Source organism: Notamacropus eugenii, chromosome 1, assembly GCF_028372415.1.
Source record: "Notamacropus eugenii isolate mMacEug1 chromosome 1, mMacEug1.pri_v2, whole genome shotgun sequence".
Classification (NCBI taxonomy): Eukaryota; Metazoa; Chordata; class Mammalia; order Diprotodontia; family Macropodidae; genus Notamacropus; species Notamacropus eugenii.
Window position 1 is genome coordinate 208,567,216 of NC_092872.1, and position 26,433 is coordinate 208,593,648.

The window sequence follows — 26,433 nt, forward strand, 5'->3', positions numbered from 1 at the left end:
TGACTCTAATGCATCTTGATCTAGAAGCTGGAGCTGAAAGTTTATACTGTTTTTCCTCCTCAAGAACACAAAGAGTGGAGGAGGAGGCAGTTCCTAGGACAAATAACATTGTGTGTCCTTCCCCACCTACTCAACCTTTTTTATAATTGAAATATGCTAACAATGAACCTTGAAGGAAAAAGACAAGAAAGTCACAAAAAAGCAGCCTGTAGTTTGAGGGGGTGGTTTAAGAAAGGGACATTATCTTCAAGCAGCTGGCCTTAGTATTATGCATTCATTATATACACATGCTATAGGATCCCTGTAGTCTTAGAGTGGCCTAGAGCACTTAGAGACCTCAGTAGGCCTGAATTACTTTTCCAAAAGGAGAGGGTAGACTGGATGACTTTCTAAAGGCTCTTACAACTCTAAATCTTGTAACAAAGACCCTCAAGCCTAGTCCTTTCAGAAACAAGCTGGGGGATGGTTTTTAGCAGCTAGACCCTTTTTTCTTTTTTTATTATATTATACTTAGCCAAGCTTTAAAGTTTGCAAAGCACTTTACCTATTAGTGATTAACCTATTATCTCTCAAAATTTTCACAACCCCAGGGAGCTGGGTGCTATTATTCTCATTTTTATAAAAAAAAAGGATTAAGGTCCAAGGACAAGGTACCTCTCGGGTGAGATTTGAAATACAATTCCCTCACTGTACTCTCCACATTTCTACTATCGACTAAAGAATTTATCATTATTCAACAAATACTTGTTAAGCGTTTACCTTCGGCCAGCCACGGTTCTAAGAGCTAGGACTACAAAGACACTGTCTCTGTCTTCAAGAAGCTCGGATGTAAATAATAAGGGAGAAAACACTAGCATTGAGGAAAAGCTCTCTGTGGAACATGTGATTTTTAGCTGGTACCTGAAGGAAGCCAGGGAAAGCAAGAGATAGGGAGGAGAAAAGAGAGAATGTCAGGCGGTTAAAACTCAGTCTAGAGACGGTGTCTCGTTCAAGAAACAAGCCAGTGTTACCGGATAGGAGGGTAGGTGCGAAGCAGTATGTTGTAAGAAGGCTGTTACGGCGGGAGGAGGCCGGGTTAGGAAGGGCTTGGGACGATTTTCTCCTTGGGGGTGACGTGGCTATTCCTGGGTTGGCTAGGGCAGAGACTCGAGACAGGCGGACCACGGCAGGCTGTTGTAACTGCCCAGCGCCCCCGAACCGCGCGGCGTCCGAGCAGAGAAGTTAAAAATCGAGGGGTCCAGAGAGGATTCGAGCATTCATTCATCTCATTCTTACCACACCTTCTAAGTGTTTGTATTCCTCTCAAAGGGGCTACAAACACAATTACACCGCCCCGGGCTGGGAAGCAAAAACTAGACAGTCCTAGCCCTCGGGATGTTTACACTCAAAGCGTGTAAAAAGAGGAGCGAATCCCCGAGGCCCGCCCTTGAATCGAGATCTAAGGCTTGCCGAGCGCGGGCTGCTTAGGGGATCCCTCTCCCAGGTAGAAAGCGAACACAAAGTAATAAGGGGGGCGGGCCTTCACGACGGCGGGAATCAGGCTGGGCCTCTCTTTTTTCTAGAAATCGGCTACTAAAAGCAAAGAAAATGGGGAGGCAGGGGGCAGGGCCGACAGGAGGGGAGGCAAACAACCGGAAATTTCCCTCAGGAAGGGTCCCCAAGGTGCTTCAGGCCTCCGCGCCGCGCCGAGGTCCCCAAGCGCTCTCGGCAGGCCAAAAGGCTTAAAAATGAATCTCCCCTTAGAGAACATGCGCAGAAGTAGTTAACCGAGCACTGTGGGCGGAAGGGGCCCCAGCAGCCAACATGGCAGCCAGGCCCTGGACCTTCTCCGCCTGCGCCTCAACGGCCTCCTTCCTCTAGTCTAGTTCCCTGTAGGCCCCTCCCCCCTCTGAGCAAAACCTGCCTGACGCGTCAGTCGCTTCTGCGCACGCGCATCCGTGGCCGTCCCGTGAGCCTCCCGGAGTCCCCAGAGCCAGCCGGAGTGGCCTTTGCAGCCACCGTCGCCGCGGCCGCTCAGGGAGCGGGGGGCGGGGCGGGAGGGACTCGCGCTGCCTGAGCGGCTGGGCAGCCGAGGGAGCTCGAGGCGTCCGGGGCCTGGGCACAGGGATCGCTGCGGGGAGGGGGGGGACCATGGTCCTGCGCCAGGGCCGGTGACGGCGGGGCGGAGCGGAACGGAGCAGCCTGGGACTCTGAGTACGTCTCTCCCCGGGAGCCTCGCCCTCCTCCTCCTGCCGTCGCCGCCGCCGCTGGCCGCGATTATGTCCGGCCGCCGTTGCGCCGGCGGGGGAGGACCCGGCGCGGGCGCGGCCTCGGCGGGGGAGGCCGTAGAGCCCGCGGCCCGGGAGTTGTTCGAGGCTTGTCGGAACGGGGACGTGGAGCGCGTCAAAAAGTTGGTGACCCCGGAGAAGGTGAACAGCCGCGACACGGCGGGCAGGAAGTCCACCCCCCTCCACTTCGCCGCAGGTAACTAACTTAGGGGACCGCCGCCGGCCGGAAGTGGAGCGCACAGCTCCCCCCCACGCCCCGGGCCTGGGGCGGTCTGGGATGTTGCAGCCCCACACCCCACCCCCAGCGCCCGGGCCCCAGGCGGAACTCCTCGGCAGAACCCTGGGCCCAGGTTCCCCGAGAAGGGGGATGGGGGAAGCTGCGGGCCCTTGACACCACCCACCATGTAGGTGGCGTTTTGTTTGTTTGTTTTTCACCTCCCGAATTCGTCACCGGGATTTCCTGTCCTGATAAAGCGACTGGGTCGGGGACCACGAGCTGCCCTACTCACTCTTGGGGTGATTTGAAGGCTAGAGAGGCTCTTGGCCACCCCCACCCCCCCTCCGACCTATATGTTCACTCGTGTCCTACCAGAAATTTCTACTATTAAATTGTGGGGTTAAGGCACTAAAGGCCTTAGTTCTAATGCAAACGCTATAATACGGGGAGAATGGGGGTAATAACCAGCAGCGTTCATGTAGTAGTTACGGGGGGTAAGACTTGAATAATTCAATTCAAGGAGTATTTATTACAAAAATAGGTATAATAAAAAAATTTTGCAAACTGAAAGGAAAGGACCAGTTGGAGCTATTAGAAAATCGAGGGTGAAATTACTTTAAGGGGGGAGGGGGAGTGACAGAGGGAATACACAATAAGATCAGCAGATTGGCTGGCATACCTTTGGACTTGTCTCCTTTTACACTGGACTTGGAAATTTTGATTTGGAATGGGGGAAGGGGGGTAGTCAGAAAAGGGCCCAGCTTGATAAGTGGGTGGGACAAAAGGATTCCGGACAAATTGTGGGCCCCTAGTACGTCTACTTGAGAATTTGTTTGGGACTAGCCCTACCTAAACTTTTCATTGGAGGGGGGGGAAGGTGTCCTGTCCCATCCCATCTTTGCTAAGAAGTAATAAAGTCTGACATTTGTGTATCACTTTACAGTTTGCAAAGTTCACATGTATTGTTTCATTTAAAGTTTGTGCTAATTTTTTGTTTCCTTGTTTCCCTTTTTCTTGAACAAAAACCAAATTTGACTCTCACTCCCACCCTTTTTTTAAAAATCCTCTTGCTAAAACATGGGAGAGAAAGGGCAGTATGGGAAAATCAAAATGGGAAATCACCAAAGACTTGATGTTCCTATTTTATACAATTGTGTCTAAGGCTTTTTTTTAATGGATTCTGTTTTTGGCATGCCCAGCATTCCGGAACTTCTGTTAGGCAATGTAGGTTACAGTAAAACAACTGCTTCCTGACTTGAGGGAATGTAGCAAATTGATTTAATAATATGAAAATAAGATTATTTAGAGTCCACTCAGTCTGTGGGATAGGAAAGCATTTAGTAGAAAAAGCCTTTGAAGATGGGTAAAAAATATAATCTAGATGTCTGTAGTTATGTTGGTTTCTCCTCCCCCACCTTTATCCAGAGACCTCATGTTACCTTTCAACAACCCCCTACACCTAAATTTGCCCTCCAATTACTGATTATAAGAATTTAAAGGGGAGGGAGACAAGAACTGGGAAAAGTCTGTAAAAGTAAAGGTTAATGCAAGTTTTTTTTTAATTTAAATTTTGTAAATTCAATCTAAATGAGAACTCCTTAGTTTTAAAATAGTGAATAGAACTTGTACATTTTTTTCTTTCCATTCAGAAGAGTAATTCTGTAACCTCCATTTTATAAACTATGTAATGTTGATACAGTGATATTTTGTAAATATCTATGTTGGGTGGTTCTCTATGACTAATAAGCATATGTGTATGGATATACACACACACATACATACATACATACACTTATAATGTTTTTGCTTGTATTTTGTAATAAGGATTTTGAATAACTTGCTTATCATCTGTAAGGTAGTTCCACTTTACATGGAAAAGCTGACTTTTCATTTTTCTGTATCAGACAACATTTATTAAGTGTCCACCATGTGCCTAGTACTGTACGTAGCACTGGGGAGATTAAGAAAAGCAGCAGTTTCTGTCCTCAAGTATCTTGCATTCTGTAGGAGACAACAGTACACTATAAGTAAATACAAGGTAATTTGTGAGAGAAGCAGTAATGAGGGGTGGGTCAGGAAATACTTCTTATAGAAGAAGGAACTTGAATTGACATTAGAAGATTGATATTCTAAGAGTTGGAGGTGAGGAGTGGGGCCCATTACAGGCATGGGGGACAGCCTATGCAAAGGTATGGAAGTTGAAAGCACAGGTACAATTTTTGACCTTTGTATCTCTAGCACTTATCATAATATACAGTAAGTGCTTAATAAATGTGTTTTGATTGAGGGTGACCTCTGTGAGGAGCAGCAAATAAGCCATTTTGGCTAAACTTAAGAGTGTATATTAAGTTTTAGAAGTGGGCTGGAGCCAGACTGAAGATCTTTAAATGCTAAACAGAGTATATATTTTGTCCTAAGGGCTATAGGGAGCTACTGGAGCTTTTTTTTTTAGCGGGATAGTGACCTGCTGCTAAACCAGCTGTCTTTTGAATAAGATCTATTCAGCATCTATGTGGAGGATGGATTAGAAGGGGAAAGCCTGGAGTAGGAGATATCAATTAGAAGCCTTTGTAGTCCTTCATATAGAGGTGATAAGAGTAGTGTCTGTGAGAACAAAGATAAGGGAATAAACTTGAGAGATATGCCGACTTAATATGTGGGATAAGAGAGTTCAGGGTTGAGGACTTCAAGATTATAAATCTGGTTAACTAGAAGGATAGTAATCCCCCTTAACAGAAATAGGGAATTTCTGAGAAGAGATGGGATTGGAGAGAAAGATGAGTCCTGTTTAAGACATTTGGAGCTATGAGATCCAGTTGGTGATGTAGTTTTGGTACTCAGAAGAGAGACTATAGCTGGATATGTGTAGGTCTTGATACATAGACTCATCACATAGAGATAATAGTTAAACCCATGGACACTGATGATCACTAAAAGAGACAATATTGAGAGTGAGAGAATTTCATTTTCCTTGGATTCCTAGTCAAATAATTACATTTTAAAAAGTCATGGATTTCCCACCCCCAAAGTGGTAGTGGTAGCATGAGGGCCACATACTGCAGAAAAGGAGCCTTAATAAGTAGTATGTACAGCCAAGAAATTTTTAGAAAAATTCTAGTTCCAAAAAGTGGGAAGAAATATCAACTAAGTTTTGCAAGAGTTTTTGTCTAAATATTTACTTTGTTGACTTTTTTAAAAAACAGGAAACTCTTCAGAGTCTTAGATACTTTTCACTATAGAATTACATCCCATACTTTTATCGAGGGTTGAGTTCTTAAGGGAAAAACATACCAATGGAATTGAATTTTCTGATTAGGTATCAGATTCTCATTTTGTGCATGTATTATTTTGCTTATTCCTACAGATCATTTTCCCTAGAATACTTCAGTTTGCATGAGCATCAGCTCAGTTTGAACTCTGTCTCTTCTAACAATCTCCCAAGAATTAGATAAAATGAGGTGTTTGCAGAGTGCTTTGCAAACCTAAAAGCACTAAATAAATGCTATATATTATTATAGGTGGGGGAGTTCTGCAAAAACAACCAGTATGTCCAAAAACTCTGACATGATATGGTGTTCACTTCATTCTCAAACCCCCCAAAATTCTGTTTAAATACTTTGGTACATATGAGACCTTTCTTTTTGTTACTGATTTTCTAGGGGATTATGCCTAGAGGTACAGTTTTTAGGTCCGAGGTCCAGACATTTCAGTACTTCTCTTCAAATAATTCCACGTTGATTCACAGAATGGTTCAGCTAGTTGACAACTCTTAGAGAACCATACCCTCTGTTACCTGCCCTTCCATTTCTGAATATACCTTTTAAAAAAAAGTTGTTGGTTGAGTTATTCTTTGCTTCTACATTTATATCTTCAGGCAACTACCATTTTTATTCATTACTAAAATTGTTTCCCTTTGAATTCTTGAAAGTCTTCGCTCTTGGGTTTATAGCTTCCTTTGTAGAATGGGTTCATGGGTTCCTAACTAGCCTTCCACTGAACCCTTTGAATCCTGTTCTCCCAGAACCTGTAACTCCCAGAATGTCATTCCCAGTGATTCCTCTCTTTCTCCATCACAAACTCTAAGAGGTAGTGCTCACTTCTCTTCAAGGTTCATTAACAAGCATTTATTAAGCTAGGCACTGTGCTAAGTGCTAGGGATCAAAAGAAAAAGTAAAGAACACACGGTCTAATAGAGAAGAAAACATGCAGACAACTATGTAGAAAGAAGCTATGTACAGAATAAATTGGAAATAAGCAACTGAGGAAAGGCCCTGACATTCAGGGGAAATCAGGAAAGGTTTCTTGCAGATGGTAGGATTTAAGCTGACATGTGAAGGAAGCCAGAGGGAAATAGGAGAGGAAGATGGAGGGGGAAAGGGTTCTGAGCGTAAGGGAAAGAAAGTGAAGATGCCCAGACTTGGGACATATAGTGTCCAGTTCAAGGAATATTAAGGAGACCAAGGTCACTTAAAAGGGGGGGAGGGGAATAAGGAGCAAGGTTCTCCTCCAGAAACTAGCTTTTCTCTGTTAGAATAAGATTCAGTATAAAATGTGTCTTTGTTGGTTCCTTCACCTTTTGAAAGCTGAAATTGTCTTTAGGACAAATGCATTGCTTTTGGTGGAGGTATTGCTCCAGCAAATGATTGAATGTTTGAAATCCCACATCACTATTTTATGCCTCTATGCCAGGCTTGTGATGTTTCCTGAACTGTTTCTTCTTTTCTGTCCAGAAACTCTCTAGTATGTTCCAGTGATAACATATGTAGTCTACACTTCTCTTAACTCTTTTCATTGACCTTTGCTAAGATGCTGTCTTCCATGCTCTGCTTCCTAAATACTCTTAACCTGAGTATTCCTTCTTAATGCTCCCCTCCTTTTACCTAACCTTTTTCTTTTGAGTAATTTATATTTTTTCAGAACTATATTCCAGGCAGATTTTATCCCACTGAGCCTCAACAATACCAGTGTAGTCAAATTTGCTTCCTTATGTTTAGACCTCTAGTTCGACTTGCTTTTTATGTAAACTTGGGGCATTTATGTATAGACATTTGAAATGCTGGGTTTTACCACTGGAGACTTCTTGGATTTTGCTTTTTGAGAATTTTCGGATGTCTCATTTGCTAGTCTCTTTTTTTCATAAATTGTAGCTACTCCCTATATCTAGCTTGGTATATGTACTTCGGCAGTTTTCTTCCTCCCCAACACATTTTAGTTTTAAACTTTTTTTATTAAATTTTTAAGGCACTGAGAAAATACATTCTTACTAGCATTTGTTAGTTGTGCTCTGTTCTTGATCAGGAGTCTGGCATCCCTGCATCTTAAGTCTTGATCTAGAAATCAAAATCTTTTCTGTTCAGACTTTTTGTAACCTATAATGTGAACTAGAGGAATATGATTGTATACATTAGGACCAAATACATTTAATTCTTCTTTAAAAAGAAAAAGTTGATTCTAACAATAATAATAATAAATATTAATAAGCCATGGTTTTCTTTTGGAGTACACTAAGGGAACCAGTCTTCGGACATTTGAATATCCAGAATAGTTCCAAACCTGGAATTAAGAAAGAAAAATACAGGACCTTTTTGAAATTATCTAAAGAACTGAAGAAGATTCACACAACTGATAGGCTGTGACTCTTTAGTTTTCTGACCATTAGCTCCATTAGATTGTAAAGCTTCTTGAGGGCAAGGACTTTCTTTTGCCTTTTTCTGTATCTCCAGCACTTAGCACAGTGCCCGAGACTCAACAGGCACATAAATGTATTCTGATTGATTGACCAAAAGGGAAGGGAAGAGCTCCAATTCAAGAGCCAGTCTTTTCAAGTAACCCCAGAGTGAACAGAGACAGAAGAGACAAGAAAGAAGTACAGACAGAAGGAAAAGGAAAACTGAATGCAAGAGCATTTATTAAGCCTTTATTGTGTGTAAAGCACTAGCAGTACACTTTCTAATAGGGGAAGACAACACATATAGGAGTCTTCGGCTGAATATCAGATGGAAAGGCCCACTAGTTCTTAGAATTCATCTTCTTTTGCATTACTTCCATTTTTAAAACAATATTTGTTTGTTAGTTGAACAGTTTGAAAGTGTCAAGGACTTTGGTGATGAGAACTTTCCTAGATGAGTCTTCAGTAGCTGTGATTAAAGGGAAGGAGTGGAAGAAGTCTTCGTGTACTATAGCACCCAAGGGTCATGCCTTCAAGGGTTATTCCTTTTTCGTGGTGGCAGAGGGCCAGTGGTGTGGGGTTGGGGGGAAGGAGTGTGGTGTTACTTTCCCAGCTCTTGGCATATAGTGTTAGAGTCTTTTCCATTGGATCTCAGGGAAGATGGTGGCAGTGATTTGATTCACCTAGCACATGATGTTCCCATTTCTCACTCAAGAAACCTTGCTGCTCTTTCTATAAATTCAGTGAATCATGGACTGCAACATACTATTCTGTTGTATGGTGTTGACCTGGATGAGGAAGTTCTCAGACATGAAAGATTTTGTCACTCTTTATAAAGGAGAAAATAGAGGGTTTTCTCACTTACCTAACTCTGGTGCCTCAGTTGCCCTGCAGAGTACCATCTTCCACTTGAATGATTCATTACCTAGATAAATGCTACCTAATCCCTCAAGAGAGAAGAGGTAGCAGTGTTAGAGTTGTGAAAATTACAAATGGAAGGGGGGCAACAAGGGGAGATGAAATGAACAATAGAGCCCTGTAAAAGAAAATAAACACTGGAACAGCTTTCTGAACTTAAGGGCAGTAGCCTGTTTTTACTGTACCCAAATCACAGACATAGGAAATTTGGTGGAGGAAAGCTCCAATCTAACCTCCCCAGCCTTATTAACATACTATTCCTCTTTATGTACTGAATGGTCCAACGTGGCCTTCCACGTACATAGCACTCCATTTACCATCTCCATTCTTGGTGCTGGCTGTCTCCCATATCTGCCATGCACTTTCCCCTCACCTTCATTTCTTAGAACCCCTAGTTTCCTTTAAGACTTAGTTCAAGTGCCAGCTTCTACATGAAGCCTTTCCTGAGTTCCCAATTCTTCGTATCCCACCTCTCACCTTTTATCTATTCCTATATAAGTATGTACATGATTTTCCCATAGTATATAAACTCATAGAGGGCAGAGGCTTTTTCACTTTTGTCATTATATTTCTCTAGAATCTGACTAGGAGTACTGCTTATTGGTTAGTGGTTCAAAATCTCTAGGGGTTTTCCTCTATTCACTATTAGTCCACATGGCAAATAAAGATACCATCTGAGCAAATACTCAGCCTTCTTATATAAATGATCTTAAGATAAAATACTGCTGAATCTCTTCCAAAGATATATATGAACATAATCATCAAAGAAAACACCAAGTTGCCTTGGTTTTACTTCATATTTCAGAGGGGGAGGGAGGATTGGATCTAGAGATTTGGATCTTATTCTTGATTATTCTAATTTCCAAAATACATCCTTTCACTTTCTACTGGACCCTGTTCACTGATTTTTATTTCCTAAATTGATAAAAGATAAAAACTGTCAGAACTGCCGAGAACCTTTAGCTACAGTCTCAGGACAGAGTCTATGTTCCAAGATTGCATATTATAAGCCCTCCTATATTGATGCCCCCTAAGGGGTATCAGTCCTTCCCTTTGTAATCTCTAAACTGATTTTAGCTACCCTTTGTAAGTCATCAGAAAAATGCGTATTCCCAAAAGTCGAAATTATTTCTGTTGTGGTATGGTGGTCTGCATTTAAATCCTGTCCCTTTTCCAGCAAAGTCCATAGATTTTGCTTTCTCTGCATTCTTTATTATTTTGTGCAGCAGCTAGCACATATCTGAGTTGCTGTACTTTCGGGATACCAGCCTAGATGGTGTCATTTATTTTATGATCTTATTTAGGATGAGAGGGGCCTCAGAAGACCTCCAACCTGGCCTCCTTGTTTTGTAAGTGAGGAAGCTGAACAGTGAAGGGATTTGCCGAAGGTCACATGGGGAGGGAGAGATGGGACTCAAATCTGAACCTTAGTGGTCTGACCCCAAATTCAACACCCTTCCTACTACATCACTTATTGTTAGTTTTGCTTTTTACTGTCTTTTAAAATGTGTACACATCATATCCTGATGCACTCCTTCTGGTGAATTCTCAGTCATTATTTTGTCAACATGCATATATATGCCTTGACCATTGTTGCTCCCCAGGCATCCCCCTGTCATGACTCAACGCTCAGGTGTAAGGTAGAGGAAATTTAGACTTGTCAAAATACTTTATTAATCCACATATCTTCAGCGCGCAGAATAAACATTAAATTTCCACATCTCTCAGAAATGAAGAGCTTTATATTCTTTTATCTTGCCTTCCCTATTCTGCTGATAAGTGTTAACAACCTTCCTTTTTTCTACCCAAATATATTCAGATAGGCTGTTCCACTTCTGTTATTCTTTATCCTTATTATAACATTATTGGCATAGTCTTGCACACGTATCTTGTCCAAATTTCATGAAATAAACTCACCTGGTTACTACAACCTAGTTCTTGCTAGTTTATTGTTTCTGTAGCCTGATGGAGGATGGCAGTCCCTTTCTTTCAGTGTCTAGGGAATCCGATTTGAATCTGTGCCTCAAGTACTGTTCCTGTATTTGAACCTATAGTTATTCATATAGTGTTTATAAAAATAATCTGACTAGACAATTCTAAAGATTAAACTTGAGATTTTTATTGCTTTACTTTGAGGCAGGTAGAATAGGGTGTCTGGGCCTGTGAAATTCTAGAGAAGCTAGAGCTGGAGGAGGATCTGTGGTGTGAGGAATGCCTTTCCTCACTGATGGAATTGTGCAAATCATCTAACTTAGAAACTGAGAGAGTTACTAAAGGCACTAAGGTTTGTGATATACCATAGTCACATAGCGATTATGTATCAGACAGGACTTGAACTCAGACCCTTCTAACTCCAAAGCCAGCCCCCTATTCACTACACCATACTCTTTCTCAAAACTAGAGCTGTCAGGGTCAATTTCTAAGTCCTGTAGAGATCCATTCTTGCACCTGAACAGGTTATTGCTTAGTACACTTCCCACCTCCTAGCTTCTGCCACTTCCTAGTTTTTTCTTTAATCCTTTGGCTCCCATAATATATAGGTTTCTACTCCCAAGGTTGGAACTTTGATAAAAGGAGCAGCAATCATTTTGGAAAAACGTAATTTTCACTGCCCATAAACAAGTTTCAGAGGTGCTTGGGAATGTCTTCTTGAACTCAACAAGCACTTACAGAAGACTTTTCATACACTAAGTGCTGAGGAAGCAGAATTTTTTTAAAATGGTCTCTCCCCCTCAGAGTCCAAAACAGAGTGCATTATATTTTATCATAGACCTACCCTCTTCCAGACTAACATTTCTGTTGAGGGCACCACCATCTTTCCAGTAATTCAAGTTCTCAGCTTCAGTGTAATCCTTGACTCCTTACTGTCATTCCACATATCCAGCCATTTTGCAGATCTCATTTCTACTGACATAATAGCTGTCATATCTGTCCCCTTTTCTCTACTCACGTGGCCACTTCATGTTCAAACCCACAACACCTCTTGTCTTGACTATTACAGTAGCTTCTTAATTGTTCTAACTAATTATTCAAATCTCTCCCCACTTCAATCTGTCCTCCATATAGCTATGAAAATGATTTTACTAAAGCATAGGTCAGACATCCTTGCTCAACAAACTCCACTGCCTCTCCATTATTTCTAGGATCAAATATAAACCTCTATTTTTGACATTTGAAAGCCTTCACAAATTGACCCTAGCTCACATTCCCAGCCTTATTACACATTACTCCCTCTCCCTCACTCTGAGACCCAGCTTTCTTATCCTTGCTCACATAAAACATTGTCTTTTTTCTTTGCATTTTCACCGGCTGTCTCCTGCTTTTGGAATTCACCCAGGTCCATGTCATAGAATCCCTGGCTGCCTTCAAGACTCAGGTCTAGCAGCCACCTTTTACATTTAACCTTTCTGGATTCCACCAGTTACTAGTGTCTTCCTCCTAAAAGGACTACTAAACTATAATGTACTCAAGGGCAGGAACTCTTTCATTTGTGCTTAGCACGATGCCGGGTACATAATATGCTCTCAATAAATGTTTCTTTTCAGAGTAGCACCATCATCTCTCTCCTACTTACCCTTCTGAATCAGTAATAGTTATTTCCATGCTGTACTAACCTTTGACATTTTTCTCAGTTAACCAATTTCATGTCTGCACTAGGAAGCCTAAAAAAATAAATTGAGGGGACAGAAATTCCGAACTAATGGTAAACCTAGGCTACATACAGATCAAAATTGTTTTGTATTATTTTGTATCAGCTTGAAATTATTTATGTACAAGACATGTCTCATCCCCTTTCTACCTCCCAGCCCTAATGTAGCATAAGTTTCTTGAGGGTCAAAACCGTTTCTTTTTTTGCACATAGATATTTCATAAATGTTTGTTGAATTGAAACCCTCAACATTGTATTTTTATAATATCTAGCAAGTAAATTTAGTAGGCATGCACCTCTCCATTGGGCCTCATATTATGTGTGAGATTTAAATGTTTCCAAATTTGCATCTCTAATAAAGTTCATTAGTAACAACAAAAACTGGTGTGTTTTTCCCCGTGTGTTTGGGTTGTTTATACTTGTGATTTTCAAAGGTAAATGAAAAATTTTTGTGATCATATTTTCCCAAAATAAGTAATCATTTTCCTCTTTAAAAATTGTTGGACCAAGTGAAGCTTTAGATATATTTTCTTAAGAGATTTTTATTTTTGCTATTCTGAAGGTTATTTAGAATATTCAGAATTACCCGAGGTAATGTTATATCAATAAATGGCAAGTCATTGAAATAATTTAACCGAACAAAATCTTAATTTTTCTTGTTAACCCTCCATATCTATAATCAGTTACTGATAGTATTAATGTTGATTACAGATATAAGAAAAATATCTGATACTTATATCCTACTTTATTGTGTAACAATTCTTTGGGGGCAGGTGAAGGAGATGTTGTCTCAGTTTTACAAATGAGGCTTCCAAGAAGCTAAATGATTTGCCCAAGGTTACAGGAAGAGTAATTAACCTGGCACCTTAAAGAGTTGTTTCAGTTTTCTATTTCTAAAGTTCAGTGCTTTGCAAGTGCTTAATAAATGCCTTTCTTTTATTCATTCGTGCAGTATGAAAGGTGCTGTGCTAGGATACATATACTCATGTATGTATCCCTTACATGTGTGTGTCTACATATACACACATACATAGCAATTTGGGGAGGAAGAAGAATGTTACAGATGGGGGATAGGGGAAGGCTTCAAAAAGTAGGTGGCAACTGAAACAACTCTTGAAGGAAAATAAGAATTCCGGGAGCTAAAGAAGGAGCACTTTTAAGACACGGGGGACTGGCTGCTTGGGTGAACACTTAGGGATGTGTTTCATATAAATGAAAGGCTGAGTTTAAAAAATTATCTGGTAATTCAGTTTGGCCAATTTGGTAAAAAGACTGAAATAAGACCAAAAAGGCAGGTCAGAACACAATTGTGTAGGACTGTAAGTGCCAGGCTGAAATTTTATTTTATACTAGAGGCCATAAGGAGCTACTGAAGAATGAAACATGGAAGTAACATGGTCATATTATGCTGTAGTTTATTTTGCTGTCATTATGATTTTACTTAACCTGTGTATATGTTGCTTTCTTTCCAATAGATCAGAAACTGTATAATATTTGTTTTTGTATCTGCAATTCCTAACACATGGTGGGGCTTGTAAAGTTGGATCCAGGCAAGTCCTGAGAAAGGCCCTGATATACTTTCATATCATAAGAAATAGAGAAAAATGAACAGATACCAAAATATTTGGAGATAAAATCAACAAGATTTGGCAAACTGTTAAGATCATTAAAACGAGAGAATTAGTCAAGCATGACAGGTTAATCAGCATGAGCAAGTGAGAAGATAGTAGTGCCATCAGCAGGAGTGGGGAAGGGGAAGGTCATTATAAAGGGAAATTAAATAAATGTCTCTCCTGAGTTACTGTCAAACTGTCTTTTGAATATTTCATACTGGATGTTTTATAGGCATCTCAAATTCTACATATCCAAAATAGAACTCTTAATCTTCTACCAACTCCCTCCAACCCTTTTGAACTCTCCTTATTACTATCTAGGACAGCCTGCCCGGCCTATGACCCTTGGGCTCACTTGTGGCACACCAAAGAATTTTGGGCAGCCTGTGAAAAATGTAGAGGATGTTTTCCTCTACATTTTTTGTGGGTCACCCAAAATCCTTTGGCAGTTGGCAGGTTATATCAGCCTGATCTAGAACACCATCATTCCAGTTACTCAATGTCATCCTTGATTCTTCATTCCTACCCCCACATATCCTATCCTTACCAGATCTTGACATTTCTATCTTTCATATATGACCCCTTCTATCCACTCTACCCACCTTGTACAGTGCCTCATCACCACTCATATGGACTATTACAATAGCCTTCTAATTAGTCTCCCTGTTCCAAGTCTTTCTCTACTCCAGTCCGTCTTCTACTTATCTGTCAATGATTTTCCTGAAGCATAAGTCTATGTCTAAAAAAAAACCCAATTCAAAAACAAATACCCCTAGTAAATTCCAGTGGCTCATTGTCCATCTCCAAGATCAGATTTAAAGTCTTCTGTTTGACCTTTAAATCTTTTCACAACCTGACCCTTTCTTACTTTTCTAGTAAGAAAATTTTATATTTTATTCCCTTCCATATACTCTATGATCCATCTACATTGGCCTACTTACTATTCCTCACTCTGTTCCCCATTTGAGATTCCCATCTCTTTATCTTTACAGTGGCTGGCTGTCACTTATACCTGGAATGTTCATCATCCTCATCTCTACCTCTTAGTTTTCCTTGATTCCTTCAAGACTCAGTCCAAATCCTACCTTGTACAGAAGTCTTGTCCAAGTCCCACAAACCATTAGGGCCTTCTCTCTAAGATTAACTTCCATCTACTCTACCAAAACAGTCAGATAAATGGCATTCCTATGTCATTCTATTAAAGAATTCCCTCCAGGTTGACCTCTTCTCATTTAAGCAGCTTCAGATTCATCAAACTACTATCATTTAGCCCACATTTCTCCATCTTATCCACGGTAGCATAATTCTTTTTCATATGCCTTTCTGAAATTCAGGCATCACATATAAAAATGTAGTCAGGGAACTTGGCTTTGAATAGTCTTAATGCTAGTGACTTCTGTTGATCATCTCATTTATTTATTTATGAATATATATGTGTGTGTGTCTGTGTACATATACAGACACACACAAGTACACACAGATATAAATACCTTTTGTGTACATAATTGTTTGCATGTGGTCTCTCCCAGTGAGAGTAGGAATTGTCTTTTGCCATTCCTTATATCCCCAGTGCTTATCAGTGCCTGGCACATAGGTGCATAAATAAATGCTTCTTGGCTGACTGAATTATACATAGTTATTTACATCTTTTCTCCACCATTAGAATGTGAATTCCTTGAGGGTAGGAACTATTTTTTGCCTATCTTTGTATCCTGATAGCTTGGCACTTTAAAGTTTAAAGAGTACTTTGCAAATTTTGTCACATTTATCCTAACAAGAAACCTAGGAGATAGGTACTGTTATTATCTCCATTTTACAGATGGGATGCTCAAGCAGACAGATTAAATGACTTACCTAGAGTCACTCAGGTAGTAAATGTCTGAGGCTAAATTTGAACTCAGGTCTTTCTGACTCCACTCCTCCACTCACTGCTCCACCTAGCTGCTTAATAAATGCTTGTTGATTGGAAGGTATTATGTTCCAATTCTGTACCAGGCATTGTGCTGGGCATTGCAGAGACAAAGATGAAAGTTAAATACTCCTTATTTTTAACAAGCTTACTGGTATAACAAGTCATGTCTTCAGATAAAATAAATACAGGAAAGAAAATAAGTTTAATTTTGACATGTTGAGTTTGAGATGACAGTGGGACTTCCAGGTGGAAATAACCACCATGGGCAGTGCAGAAATGGAATTCAGGAGAAAACTAATAAATGTATTTGAGACACCTATTTATGGAGAGAATTTAATCAGTTGGATTAGATAGTATCAGAGGTACAGCATGTTCTAGTGACTAAAGTGCTGAATTTGGAGTCTGCAAGACCTGAATTCAAATGCTACCTCTAACTCAAGCTGTGTGTCATGGTCACGTCACTCAGTCTCTTGGAGCATCAGTTTGCTCATCTTTAAAATGGTAAAATTAAGAGGCAATCTACGTAAAATAGTTTGCAAACCTTGAAGCACTATGAAATGTTAGCTCCTCTTTTCACCTAGGGAGAGAGAAAAAAAGATCCATAAAATACTATAATGTGAACTATTTTCCTCCAGTATCTGTAATCCAACATTAGTATTGATAATTTTAAATAAATATTGACAGTTTTCCCTGGTACAATGTACCCGTTATGCAACCTTCACACATTAAAAGATACATAGGATCTTATAACAGGTGGTAGATGTTTTTAAGTGAAGGTATATTAACAAAAATCATATGATCCTATAAATAAGAGGAGAAATTAATTTATTTTAAATGTAGAAGAGAGAGTAGACTGTTATGCTTGACCTCAAAAGACAAGAAGGAGGAATAGGTAGAATTTTAAAAAAAAAAAAAAAACCTAAATTCAGTGTAAGGAAAAACTCCCAAAGAATTAAAATAGTCCAAAAATGAAATGGACTGCTTCTTCAGGGAGGAGGATCATTTATCAGATATAAAGCAAATTTATTCAGGTATGGCTTGGACTAGATGTACTTGGCGATACAGTGTTCCTCCTGAGCCTAATTAGGATTGAGACTTCTGATAACCATTAGCCTCACAAAGGCACTTTTAACAAGGTGACCAACTGCCCCCTGAGTCCAGATGTTCTTTGAGCTAGAGATAGTTGAAACTAGTCAGCCACACACACATTCAGTATTATGGGTGGTTTGCTCATAAAGTTGGCAGCATGATAACCACAAGGACTTCAAAGGACAAAATCTGATTTGTTAAAGAGGCAGAAGTAAATGTTTTTTAAATGTTTTTATTCTGAACTCTAAACACCAAAAAGAGTTTCCATGTTCACAGTTTAAAAAGTGGATTCTTAATAAAACCATGAATCTCAAATTTCATACCATTTATTATATGTGTAAAATTGTGCATATTACTTTCAAGTTGCCTGGCTTATCTATGCTTCTTTCAGAATTTCTGTTTGCTTTCATTCAATTTTTTAAAACTTTCGGTGGTCTCATCTTTAACATCATTATTGTTAACTCTTCCTCCTTTATTGTCATCTCCTCCCCTCCCCCGCATCCCCATTGCAAAAGAAGAGAGAAAGAAATCTATTTAGTGTGGTCAAGTAAAACAATTAGAATAGCGGCCCTCTCCAAAATGTATAACTTTATATCTTATATCCTTCACCACTCTGCATCATCATAGGTTCTCCAGAGAGACGTGGTTGGTCATTATATTGATCAGACTTGTTAAATCTTTTAGTGTTTGTCTCTACAATGTTGTTGTCCCTGTGTAAATTGCTCTCCCAGTTCTACTTACTTCAGTCTGGCAGTTCATATTGCCTAAGATTCTTTACACTTATCTCATTTCTTACAGTGCAATAATACCGTAATGTTCACATGCCACAGTTTGTTCAGCCATTCCCCTGTTGTCTAAGAGACATTCCGTGGCAGTACCTTAGGTTGTAGTTCTTTGCTCCCCTCCCTGTTTTCTCTTCCCTTCAGGATCAGGAAGCCTGTGTTTTCCTTCCTGGTTATTTTCCCTCCCTTGTTATTTTCCTGTTGAGTTTGATATATTTCTATATCAAACTCTTTGTATGTGCTGTTCCACTCTCATTTGCCCGTTTCAGGTAAGTGAAGTTCATCTCACCTTCAGGAATACTAGTTTTTCATTTAACTCCTTCAGTACCCTTCAAAAACATTAAGGTTCTAATAGGACACTCTTCTTATTAGAATGTTAGCACTATATCATATTCCTTCCACTTGCTCAAATAAATTTATCTTCAGACTCTTGTGTCTGTATCTCAAAGTTCCTACACACCTTTAATGTTTTAATTAGAAATGCTTAAAAGTTTTGGATTATGCTAGAGATAGATTTTTTTTCCTCTATTGGAATGCACATCCTTCCATATAAATTATTCTTCGTTCTAAAACTTTTTATCTTTTGCCTTTTGTAATATTGTATACCAATATGTATATCTCTCATTTTTAGTAGTGGTTTTCACATATATTATCCAGACTGGTCCCTTGGTACCTAAATTGTTTTTTTCTAGACACTTGGGTTTTATTTTGTTGTATGGTTATTGTTTTTCTTTCTTTTACCCAGAGCTCTGGATTTTGACTGTGATATTTCTGGCATTTTTCCTTTTAAGAGTTTTTCTCTTCCTCCCACCCCCCAGGAAGTGATTAGTGAAATTCTTTCTATTTTCACTTTTGCCCTCTGCTTCTGATAAATCTAAGCAATTTTCTTTATGATTTCTTGGAATATAGTATCTATGCTTTTTTCAAAATCTGTCTCCTATTGACCAAGTCAATTGTTTTGGTATCTGATATCTTACATTTTATTTTTTTCCACCTTGATTTTATTCTAATATTTCTAACTGTCATATGGAATCATTGATTTCTGTTTTAAATTTTCTAGCTTTCAGGGAGTCCATTACTTCAGTAAGTCTTGCCACTTCCTCTGCCACTTTCTTCACCCATCTCATGTAATAAGCCAAGGCAAATCCCTCTACATACACAAGTGAACCTTTTTTATCCCATTTTCTCTATCACATTGCCTCCTCTATGATCACTTTTTCCCTGTCTACTGGATGTTTCCTTACTGCCTACAAACATGCCTGTATCTTTCCTGTTCTCAAAAAACCTCTCTTGATTCATCCATTTCCCATTAGCTATTGTTCTATATCTCTTCTTCTTTTTTGTTGACTAAACTGCCTGAGAATGCCATCTACAATAAGTGCCTCCTCTTCCTTTCCTCTTATCACTCTCTAGTCTGGTTTCCTAACAGCATTCAATTGAAACTGCACTCTCCAAAATTACTGATCTCCTCTAGTGAACTTTTCTCAATTCTCTTTATTCTTGACCTCTCTCTAACCTTTGACACTGTTGATCTTCTTGATACACTCTTCTTTCTAGATTTTCATGACACTACTCTCTCCTGGATCTCTTTCTACCTGACCTGCTCCTTCTTTGTCTTCCTTGCAAGCAAGACTTTCATCCAGGTCAAGTCTGTTAACTGTGGGTACTCTCTTCTCTTCTCCCATTATACTATATAGCTTGTTGATCTCATAAGTTCCCATGTAATCAGTTCATCTCTGTGTTGATGCTCCTTAAATATGCTTATCAAGCCCTAACCTCTGTTACTTTCCAAGCTAGTGCCTTCAGCTGCCTATTGGACATCTTAAATTCAGAATTGTCCAAAACTAATTATCTTTCCCCAAATCCATTACCTCTTCCTAACTTCCATGTTATTATTGAAGGCACTGCCTTCCTCTCCATCCCTCAGGCTCAAAACCTAGGAATCATCCTTGACTCACCATTGTCTCTCACATCCCATATCCAGTTTGTTGTCAAAACCTGTCACTGTTACTTTCATAACATCTAGCATATGCCCCTTCTGTCCTCTGACACTAATCCTGATGCAATCCTTTATGACCTTATACCTGGACTATTGCAGTAGCCTACTGATTGGTCTCCCTGCCACAGGTCTATCCTTTATTTCGTTGTCAAAATGATCTTCCTAAAATACAGGTCTGACTGTTACTTCTTACTCAGTCACTTTCTGGTAATCTTTGTCCACCTCCATGATGAAATATAAAATCTACTGTTTGGTCTTTTACTTCATACCTTTCCAGTGTTCACATACTTTCCCTCCTGTTCCCATCCCACAATGGACTTTGCAGTATAGTGACACGAACTTTGTTGTTTGTTCCTCCTACAAGACATTCCATCTTCTGACTTAAGGCATTTTCATTGGTTGGGCCCCATTTCTGGAATACTCTTCTTTCTTATCTTTGCCTCCCAGCTAAAATCCCACTTTCTACCAAAACCTTTCCTCATGCCCCATACTATTAGTACCTTCCCTCTGATTTATCTCCAATTTATCCTGTGTACATCTTGTTTGTGCATAGTCATTTGCATGTTGTCTCTCCCCCAGTAGACTGAGTTCCTTGGGGGCAGAGAATGTTTTTCTTTTTTTTTTTTTCCTTTGTAGCTTTAGTGTTTAGCACTCTGCCTGGTACATAGTAGATACTTAACATTTATTGATTGACTTTCTCTTCTCATGTACTTCTTCCTTTTTTTTATTCTACTTGATGTTGTCATGGAGTTACTTTCTTCTTGAGGGCTATCTAGATTTGCAATAATTTTTATACTGTTTTTTTTATTTATTCATCTATCCAGCTTTAATTCCTGAATTGAGGCTTTGCAATAAGGCCGGGCTCCACTCCTTGCTGAGATTTTGGATGGAGTAGTTAGCCAAGGCTTGGTCTTACCCTGGGTTCCTGAACTGACCTCCACCTCCTGAAGTTAGAACTTCTTGCATCTTTTAGTTTCAAAGTGCTAGATCTTCAGGGCCTTCTCTGACTCAGGACAGAGTGTTAGAGATCTGATAACCCTTTGGCCTGGTATATCCTAATATGAACCTGCTCTCCTCTAAGATCCTTTCAACATTTCTATCACAGTATTATCTTGAGCCTATTTAAGAGCAGCTTTCTTTTCATGCTGCCTGTAGAGAGCCTTGCAGGCTCCATATAAGTTTCCCTGGCTGTCTCTGGTCACATGCTGAGAGGTTGGGTTGGGCTGGTGCTAGCTTTTGGAGGGGGGAAAGGGGAGAGATGGTTAGGGCTACTATCCCTTTCCTGTTCACCTCTTAGGCATTTCAGGGGTGGGAGAAATTACTTACTGTATTTTCTCATTGGATTTCTTGATTATTATTCTGTTTGGTAGGAATTTCAGGATGTTGCTAAAGTAAGTCTATGGGAACTAGGTAGCTTGGCAAGAAGTCAGAAGTGAATATTTTTAAAAGTATATTGACATAAGTGTTAAAAATAAGTTTTCGAATTAGCATTTTGAGAATTTGCTTTTGGATGCAGCATCTGAAGGTTTACATATAACATGTGCTTTTCTCCTAGGTTTTGGTCGAAAAGATGTAGTTGAATATTTGTTACAAAATGGCGCTAATGTCCAAGCTCGTGATGATGGGGGTCTTATTCCTCTCCATAATGCCTGCTCCTTTGGTCACGCTGAAGTTGTCAATCTCCTTTTGCGACATGGTGCAGATCCAAATGCTCGGGATAACTGGAATTATACTCCCCTGCATGAAGCTGCCATTAAAGGAAAGATTGATGTTTGCATAGGTAATTCTTTACTTCCTTAAAGAGGCCTCATTTAGGATTTATTTGTCATGTTCAAATTTTGTTAGACTGAATCTTAATAAAAGTAATATGAGATGCTGAAAGCCTAGGTAAAGATTTTAAAAATGAAGAAAAGATAACCAGTCTACAAGCATTTATTAAATGCCTTCTGCATTCCTGGCTCTATGGAGATACAGAGACCAAAAGTAAAAAAGATGAGATATTTCAAAAGAATAATTGACAGGACTGTGCATATGGTCTGTGGTAAGTAATAGAAATTTCTTTTTGTAAATGGTCTCTCTGTTGCTCTTGCTCTCTACTTGAGAGCTTCTCTCAGTTTGCGTTTTGTTTCACTGAACCTGTTTAAACTAAGTGACTCTGGTGACAAGAGAGAAATACCAGGGAAGTTGGATCTAGAAGAAAATGTTCAAATAATGCAAATAACTGAAACCTTTGGGACTAGAAGGTAAAACCAGTTTGTTGGGATCAGGCACCCAGTTAAATAATACCGAAAAGCATCCCATATTTCTATCTTTTGTGAACATTATGTCCTAAGGGCTTCAGACTAGTTTATATAAGTTAATTTAGAAAGTATAGTGAAATCCTTTAGTTTGTTTATAAAGACTATTAAGGAGACTTTGGCTAACAGAGCTGATCTCTCCTTTTCTTCATTAGCTATACCACCCTGAATACCTTAAAGAATATTTGACAACATATAGATTTTCAGCTAATGAAAATATATAAGTACTGCATAACAAAATAAGAGTCTATCTAGAAGGCCAACAGTTTTTTTCTGGCAAAATACATTTCCAGTTTTATTATGGAATTAGGATCACTTAGAGAAATTTATTTTATAAGCAAATTTTACTTGTTGCATCTGGTTTATATGGTAATATTTGAATCCTGAGTAGAAATGATAATTTGATTTTTAGAGCTCTTGCCTTATATGATTATACATTTTATTAGGATATTTAATAGATAAATGGACTAAATGTCTGTGAATACATATTTAATATGTCAGGCATAATAAACAAGTATAGAATTTATAGTAATGTCGTTAAGACAAAGAGTCTTTGAGCATCTTCAGGACTTTGTCTGGTCCAGACCTTTTGAAAATACTAATTTCTGAATGCACCATCATCAAGTTCTTCTCATTAGAAAAACATATGTGCTATTTTGCAGTCCTCTTGCAGCATGGAGCTGAACCAACCATCCGTAACACAGATGGAAGGACAGCATTGGATTTGGCAGACCCATCTGCAAAAGCAGTATTAACTGGTAAGGCATTGATCTCTTCCAATATTTTGGAATGAACATAAAGAACAAAGTCTTGAGTAAATAGGCTTTTTCCTCCCTTAATGATGATACCTGATGCATGAATGTATTATAAAGTACTATGGTCTCATTTCACAACAGCCCTAGGAAATCTATAAAACAAGTATCATTAACCACATTGTTTAAATGAATAAATTAAGGTTTAATGTAGTTAAGCATCTTGTCCAAGATGGCCAGTCTAGTTATTATGAGGCCAGAGCTAAAAGCCATATCTTCTGACTTCCAAGCCCAGTCAGTGCTTTTCCACAATGCTGGTCCTCACACTCCCTCCACCAGGTGTTAATGAGCTTATCTACACTTTTAAGATAGTATAATAACTGTACTATCTTAAATAACAGTGTATTATACTGGCAGTTGAAATATGTAATTCTTTTCTGAAAGGGGCAAAAACATCTTTTTAAAAAAAAAATAGTTACTACATATATTATATCATTGCCACCTTATGCAAAAAATTATTCTCCAAGTATTACTCTTACTCAAGGTTTTTTTTAATTACAAAAAAAAAATCTCATTTTTGGTAGCACAGCCAGGAAATAAGCTGGTCCAGTTAAGTTACTTTTTCCAACAACTGAAACCTACTCTTTTAAGGACCTTTTTAAAAAGCCATTTTAATGAATTTCTTTCTAAAATATGTTACATGTCGAACAGTATCTAATGGTGTGGGTTTGGGGATGGTGGTGTGAGCAGGGAGATGACTTATGGACCCTTTATAGTGAATAGAAGTTACTTCTTCTGCTTGCTATAATTTATTGATGTCCTTGGGGACTATTGAGATGTATAGTGCTATTTATCCTTCTACTGAGTAGTCCTAAACTGCTCTGCTTTTGGGATCTGCTTTTATCACTTTTATTCCTTCCTTAGTTGTCAGCTATCTCTCCTTGTTAATGTGTCATCCTCTAATAGTAACCCTTTATCCCACCTCTGTCACCTTTTGATAGTCAAATTTATTAAAATTATATTTAAATTAAGAGTAAACCTAGAAAAGATCTCCTTTAAATAAAATTTTTCCTTTGTGATATATCCTTAGACAACTCATTCTCTTAATTGCTACTTCTTAGAGGTAGCATTAAAGAGCTAAGACTGCTACATAAGTGACCTGTCAATAAATGAGGTATTAATGTAGCCAATTATAATTCTTTTTTCACTGTTTAATGACTTTATCTCAATAAAAAGCCATCTACCAGATAATTAGTAACTTCTTCATTTTTTGCAGGTGAATATAAGAAAGATGAACTCTTGGAAAGTGCTAGGTAAGATAAAGTTAAATGTATGTGATAAAGCATTTTTAGAATTTCTTAAAAGTACAACTTCGAAAAATAGATTTTTTTGTGTATATATGAAGTTAATATTTCACAAAATATATAAATTACTAAAGTATTTTCTGTTATAGGAGTGGCAATGAGGAAAAAATGATGGCCCTGCTTACACCATTAAATGTCAATTGTCATGCAAGTGATGGCAGAAAGGTATCTCCACATACAAATCACTTGTTTATTCATTTGCAATAAATGGGTTGTTTTTGGTAAATGTGTTCCTGTTATGGTTAAAATTTTTAACCAGTTTTAGCAGAACAGAAATTTTTATTTAAATAAAATGCCAAGGCCAAGTATAAAATTCTAACAAAATTGGTGATACTATTAGTATTTGGCATTTACTTGTCTACTTTACATGAACAGAAAAGTTAATAGCAAACTTGCTTAGTGCCTACAGTATTTCTAATGGACTTTTAAAGCCTAATTTGTAAAACTGACTTGATAAGATTCTTTACTTTATTGGACTTCTTAAGTATTGTATACCTTTGAATCTTGTATCTTAACTTATGGCTTTAGTATATCTTATTTAATTTAACTGCAGTTCTGGAAACTTCTGCTTTGTCTTTATTGATATTTAATTCCTTACACTTTACATGTACCTGATTTACCCGATATTATTTTGGTAGATTAGTAATAATTAATCTAATTTACTATTTCAGTCAACTCCACTACATTTAGCAGCAGGATACAACAGAGTTAAGATTGTGCAGTTGTTATTACAACATGGAGCTGATGTACATGCTAAAGACAAAGGGTAAGATTATGTTAATTTTATGCATTATAAGAATGAAGACATTTTTAAATGTTTTATATAGAGAATATTTTTTAAATCATTATTTTTAAAAATAAATCCAATTGCAGCAATTTGTACTTTTAAAAATAAGCTTCAATATCTTAATATTTATAATGCTTTTTTAGTTATTCCCTCCTTCTGAGCCTTACATTGCCTATAGATACTTCCACACTGTAATATTATATTTGTTTTTCTTTGAACAAGGATGTGCATATTGATCTACTCTTCTGATTTTCTGGTTCAGTTTTCTTCACTCTATAATGTTTTGTGTCTTTATTCTTGATTATGTTATACTATTCCATCATATTATATAAATTTGTGCTATTTACCCATTGTTACACTGGACTGTTTTTAGTTTTTCAGTATGTGATTTTGCTATTAAGTTTCAACATTAATGAAATTGAAAGTTAGTTGCAGTTTATTTTATTTGTTGAGCTTGTTCCATGAATGAAAAGTTTTATATTTATTAAGATTTTTTTTTAATATGAAAAGTTGTCTACTGTACATGAGGCATTGTGCTGACTGTAGTAGATTTACAATGAGATTATTTTCCCCTAAGGGGCTTATAATATAGTTCAGGAGCTAGACTATATAAGGTAAAAGGTACATAATCAATGTAAGGTGGCGTACGCTTCGTGCCAGATGAAATAGTATAAGCAGATGTGCTATAGTTCAATCAGTAGTCACTAAAAACCAACAGTTGAATTTTGAATTTGACCTTGGGGAGGGTCTTAGGTCTTAGAACAGCAACAAGGAGAAGGTGACAGTATTTCTTGGGAAAAAGATAGCATAAGCAGAGGTTCAAAGACAGAAATGTTAGGAGATCTGTGAGTGGTGCAAAATAAAACTTGAGATAAATTGAAGCCAGGTATACAAAGCTTTGAGTGCCAGTGATAGGACCAAATCTTTGAGTTTGCCCATATTAGGAAATGAAAGAGGAAAAAGAGCCAACAGAGACAGAGGGATAAGAAAATACCTTTAGATTAGTATATGTTATCCTTTTATGCTTGACTTGTAGATATTTTTCTTTCTTATATATTCCACAGAATCCTATTGTACTTTATTCCTCAGCCAAGGAGGTGATGGCAATGGTAGAAGGAG

General features: G+C 38.4%; 1 protein-coding gene and 1 long non-coding RNA gene across 3 annotated transcripts in view; one reads left to right on the forward strand and one right to left on the reverse strand.

The window, feature by feature from the left end:
- The first annotated feature begins 2,102 nt into the window (after window positions 1-2,102).
- The window catches only part of TNKS2 (tankyrase 2), a 58,809-nt gene continuing 34,478 nt past the window's right edge, over window positions 2,103-26,433 (forward strand). Inside the window, exons 1-6 of one of the 2 annotated variants that reach the window (XM_072625144.1) lie at window positions 2,103-2,463; window positions 21,670-21,894; window positions 23,074-23,169; window positions 24,440-24,476; window positions 24,617-24,692; window positions 25,199-25,293. In XM_072625144.1, coding sequence (XP_072481245.1) covers window positions 2,259-2,463; window positions 21,670-21,894; window positions 23,074-23,169; window positions 24,440-24,476; window positions 24,617-24,692; window positions 25,199-25,293 — 734 coding nt within the window. In that variant the 5' untranslated portion in view covers window positions 2,103-2,258. The remainder of the gene's footprint in view (window positions 2,464-21,669; window positions 21,895-23,073; window positions 23,170-24,439; window positions 24,477-24,616; window positions 24,693-25,198; window positions 25,294-26,433) is intronic. The other variant, XM_072625141.1, reaches the window with a different exon arrangement.
- Window positions 9,011-20,109, reverse strand: LOC140514681 (uncharacterized). The gene is made up of 3 exons (XR_011970736.1): window positions 20,074-20,109; window positions 16,786-16,821; window positions 9,011-9,092 (listed from the first exon to the last, which is right to left on the reverse strand). It is a non-coding gene; the product is annotated as an uncharacterized lncRNA (long non-coding RNA).